General features: G+C 40.0%; 1 protein-coding gene across 1 annotated transcript; it reads left to right on the top strand.

The window, feature by feature from the left end:
• The first annotated feature begins 1,776 nt into the window (after nucleotides 1–1,776).
• On the top strand, nucleotides 1,777–3,230 carry LOC147238327 (histone H2A.Z). Its single transcript, XM_086198096.1, has 5 exons — nucleotides 1,777–1,933; nucleotides 2,191–2,268; nucleotides 2,405–2,518; nucleotides 2,608–2,737; nucleotides 2,889–3,230. The coding sequence occupies exons 1-5, from the start codon at nucleotides 1,931–1,933 to the stop codon at nucleotides 2,948–2,950; spliced, it is 387 nt and encodes a 128-aa protein (XP_086054222.1). The 5' UTR covers nucleotides 1,777–1,930; the 3' UTR covers nucleotides 2,951–3,230.
• Nucleotides 3,231–4,493: the final 1,263 nt, after the last annotated feature.

The following is a 4,493-nucleotide window of genomic DNA, read 5'->3' as shown; positions in this document are numbered from 1 at the left end:
CACACACACACACACTGGATCTTGCCACACATTAACACAACAGTAAGACAGAACGAAATGGAGGCTCTCTGGTTTCAGGACTGAACTCCTGCTGTTATCAGGATTAAATGTAACCTTTAACCCTGGGAAAAAAAAACTCAAAGTTAAAAAAAAAGAAAGACTTAATAACAAATAGCTGTGATTTATATCCTTATGTGTGAGCGTGACTTAACTTGGTGGACGAGAATTAAACCCACGTGTGCTTCAATTAATACGCCTTTCTAAAATAATACAGTACAGTTACTGCTGAAATACTGACACAGTAAGGGAGGTTCTTAACCTACAAAATATTTCTAGTCAGTTGTTGACATGATGGTTAAAATATATTTCCCTCGTGTTCAAAAAGTCTCAAATCACAGTTCCTGTTCTTGCATCTCTAAGGTAAAATGTCAATTAATCATTTTACTCCAATATTTGAGCAACATATTACAATATCAGCCTGCCTCCAGTGATTTAATGTGGACGTAAACACTTAAACTATTTTCTCTATTAAAACACAGTATTTCATCCATCCAGTATTCAAATATACGGCATGTGAAGTGTATGATGAATAGGGCATTTACTGCCCTCGTGTGGACACAACAAGTAACTACAGTAAGCTGACACTCCCAGTGACAAAATATGTGTGCACTCAGTTTAGAATCATTAACAGATGGATCAGGAATTTCACGAAATTCGACAATGGTTTCATACATGGAGTCGCCTCAGTGTTACTCATAAACCTGATGTTTTAGTCTTCATACTTTTATATTAACTTGTATTTGAAGTGCGGGTGTTACACCATAGTTTGTTTCTCTACTTGTTGGATTTTTTTTCTAATATTCTGAGATGTAAAAATTACAAGAATTTACTAAACACTAAATTATGTGAAAAACCGGACAGTCTGACTATTTTTTTTATATACATTTATGGATGGTGATTGGTAGATTGGTTTCTTCAGGTACAGGAGAGATTTATATAGTTCCAAATCAAAACACAAGTTATCCCGGGACACTTAAGAGGCAAAATTTGATGCAGAGCACTGAAAATAACAATAAGAGTGGTTTTAATAATCATATAAATAAACAAATTTCATAAATACACTCAAGCATAGTAGTTATAGTAATAATAATTGTCATGCAGAAGCTGTAGCACTGGTCCTCAAGTGGCGGCTGCATCAGTCTCTCCAGGGTGGGAAGCACAGAGAAGAGAAGGGGAGGAAGTCCATGGCAGAAACTTTTCTGGAAAAAACAAAAAACAAAAAAACAACAGAAAATCACATTAAGTCTACAACAAACATGATTTGAACAGGTTTTTTGTGCGATTGTTGTTGTTTTACAAATATTACACCATAAGCCATGAAATATGTATCGGAGACAGAAAGCAAAAAGCTGAATGACATTAACTACAAATGTGTGACATTTACCACACGTTGAGTTGTCACTGGGCCTGTCATGGTTCAAGAAATGATAAATGAAAGTTGTCAAACCTACAATGACAGCGCGAGTGACAAGACAAATTTACAACAGGGTATGAGGATATTTTTCAGTACTTAGCAAAGCACTATGTAATTGCATTGAAAGCTTACTTCATAAGGCTTAAAAAGAAGGAAAAGACAAAAGGAATAGCGATATTAAACATCGTAACTACATTACCCATCACTACCCGAAACGGAAACGCACTCGTTTTCCCGCAAAGTGGGTTCTCCATTCATCATTGGCTGAATGTCACGCCAAAATACAGCCAGTGACAGTTGATTGGCTGTTGCTCTCCCTGCAGTTACCCGGATACTTTAGGCTTTATATATCGGACAATCGAAGGCGGGGATTGTAGTTCAAACTCACAATCGCTATTTGGCGGAGCCTTTTTCGTTTGTGCGGTACCGAGAGAATTTTTTTAGCGGATTTTAAACATGGTAAGAATCGTACAAAATCTCCAGCGAGGTATAAAGACGTTTCCACCTCTGGCCGTTAACGTCGCACGGTTTTCTCTTTGCGGCAGAAATAGGCTTTATAGTCGTTATAGATTAATGCTAGGCTAGCTTAGCATGCTGGCTAGCTAGCTTGGAGCTAGCAATAGAATGAGGCGGAAAACACCGAAAAGTGCTCGTTTAAAATGTGGAAGCTATTCATATGTAAACTGATGGTTGTTGTATATTAATGCGCTTTACAGGCCGGTGGCAAGGCAGGAAAGGACTCCGGGAAGACTAAGACGAAGGCTATTTCGCGCTCCCAGAGAGCAGGACTGCAGGTTTGTCCACTAGTTCATTCATTCCTTCGGCTATGCTAACTAAAGCTAACAGCCAGATGTCGCAGAGGTTACTCGGCTGGTGGCCGTCCCCTACCGGGCTGACGGTGAACCCTGTGTTATCCCTCCTCCCCCGTAGTTCCCAGTGGGTCGTATTCATAGACACCTTAAATCCAGGACCACCAGCCACGGAAGAGTGGGAGCCACCGCAGCCGTGTACAGCGCGGCTATTCTTGAATACCTTACCGCCGAGGTAATGTGAACCTACCCCCATGTATGGCTACATAAAAACAAGACCAATGTGGTTTTTTTGTTTTTTTTAAACTGATTTTTGGTTTTCAGGTTCTGGAGCTGGCAGGAAACGCTTCTAAGGATCTGAAGGTGAAGCGTATCACCCCTCGCCACTTGCAGCTGGCCATCAGAGGAGATGAGGAGTTGGATTCACTTATCAAGGCCACTATTGCTGGCGGAGGTAAGACGACCCTGCATCTTAACAGTGCCACTACTATGGCATGTGCGCTAGTTGTCATTCAGCTTGTAGGAATACTTGATTCTATTAAAAATGGGATTTTGTATCATATGTACTGATTCCAGTGGTCATCGTCTTGTTTTGTCTTTTCCAGGTGTGATTCCACATATCCACAAGTCTCTGATTGGAAAGAAGGGCCAGCAGAAAACCGTATAACCTGAAGTGCCCTGAACATCGTGCCATCTCAGGATCTGCATCATGTGGTTAAATGTCTTAGTGTAGAACACCTTTAGAAGTTTGTATGTTTGGGCTTGCATTTACTCACCTGGGGTATTTTTTAAAAGTGGCTTCAAAGAAGCTCATTTTGTGTCTTGGCTTTTTTTTTTTATTATTCTTTACCTGGTTCTGCAGTTTGTGTTAACTTGCTTTTGTGGCATTCCCATGTTCAAAGTGGTGTTTTAATAAAGCTCTTATTGGGCATTTGCAGCTTGTTTAAGTTCTTGCTCATGAGATTTGTTTTTTTTCCCCACTCCTGATATAATAGGTATTATTTTTTTGGATCTCCTGTTCCTCCCAAGGTAATCTTCACAATTTTGGAGGGTTAACTTCCCCTGAAGAGGAAAAAAGGGAAAAGAAACCCAGTTTGCATGTGAATCAGTCACTGTACTTCCAATCAACTGGCTGATGGATTTCTTTCAACTTTGTGTAGCCTTGTTGCATGAGTGGCAAAGCATGTTACACATCAGTTTGAAATGAACCTGTAGTCACTTGTTGGATTCCTGAATAAAGACTGGACCAACATCTTGACATTGTGGTGGATGGTTTTATCTCTGAGGTTGAAGGTAAGATCTGGAACCTGAACTCCATACAGCATAAGACTTCCCTTTTTGGAATATTATAGCCATGTACATAAAAGTACTAAATGGAATTGCTTGTGGTATTTGTGCAGGCCTGAGTCAACTAGGGTGATCTTGATGGTGTTTCTGAACCACTGGCTCACTGTCCTCAAATAGGAAATGCTATTTTTGATAGGAACAGGGGTACTACAGTCATCCCAGATAGCAAAGATGATTTGACCCAAATGTGGACCATAATAATGCCATAACTGAGCCAGAAGTGTCCTAGGCTTGGCCTGAATGTGCTGCTGTCAAGTCTTAAAGATTTATCAAAATTAAAATAATTCAAAGACATCTATCCTTTTTCTTCTGTTTATCTTGTTGGGGGTCCCCCTGACCCTAAACAGGATAAGCCGAACAAGATGAATGGATGTTAATAAGCCCTTGCTTTTAAGTATGAATAGACTGAACTTGAAGTAGAAAAGGTCAAGAATATAAAATGTCTCTCAACTGTGGCAGTATAACCTCCCACCAACAGATGTCACTGTTGCACCACCAACCCTTCAAACAATTGTCCCATCGATTGATAACCACAGCTCATGTGACCGGAGGTGAAGGTCTGTCTGTATCGACACCTGCTGAGTGGCTCTTTTTGAACTCTCAGTTCCTTTTTTATGGGGTGGGGGGGGCGCTTCCCATGATCCCTTGCACATCAGGACTTTGTGACATTTTCTTCAAGAGCTTAGAGCTGCTGCTGCTGCAATTCTTAAAAAATCATCAGCTGTCATTCATGTTTGCCACTAAATTTTTATATATACATATATATATAAACAATTAAACCTGACATGGTATGATAACTCATAAAAGCCAACAATAAAAGCAGAGGACTGCTTGTATAAACCTGACATAAAGATTTCCATCCC

The sequence above is a fragment of the Aulostomus chinensis genome, chromosome 24 (genome assembly GCF_037954235.1).
Source record: "Aulostomus chinensis isolate RoL2024-O1b breed Wild chromosome 24, RoL_Achi_v1.0, whole genome shotgun sequence".
Classification (NCBI taxonomy): domain Eukaryota; kingdom Metazoa; phylum Chordata; class Actinopteri; order Syngnathiformes; family Aulostomidae; genus Aulostomus; species Aulostomus chinensis.
Note: the sequence above shows the minus strand (reverse complement) of the source record. Positions and strands in the feature narration are given on the sequence as shown.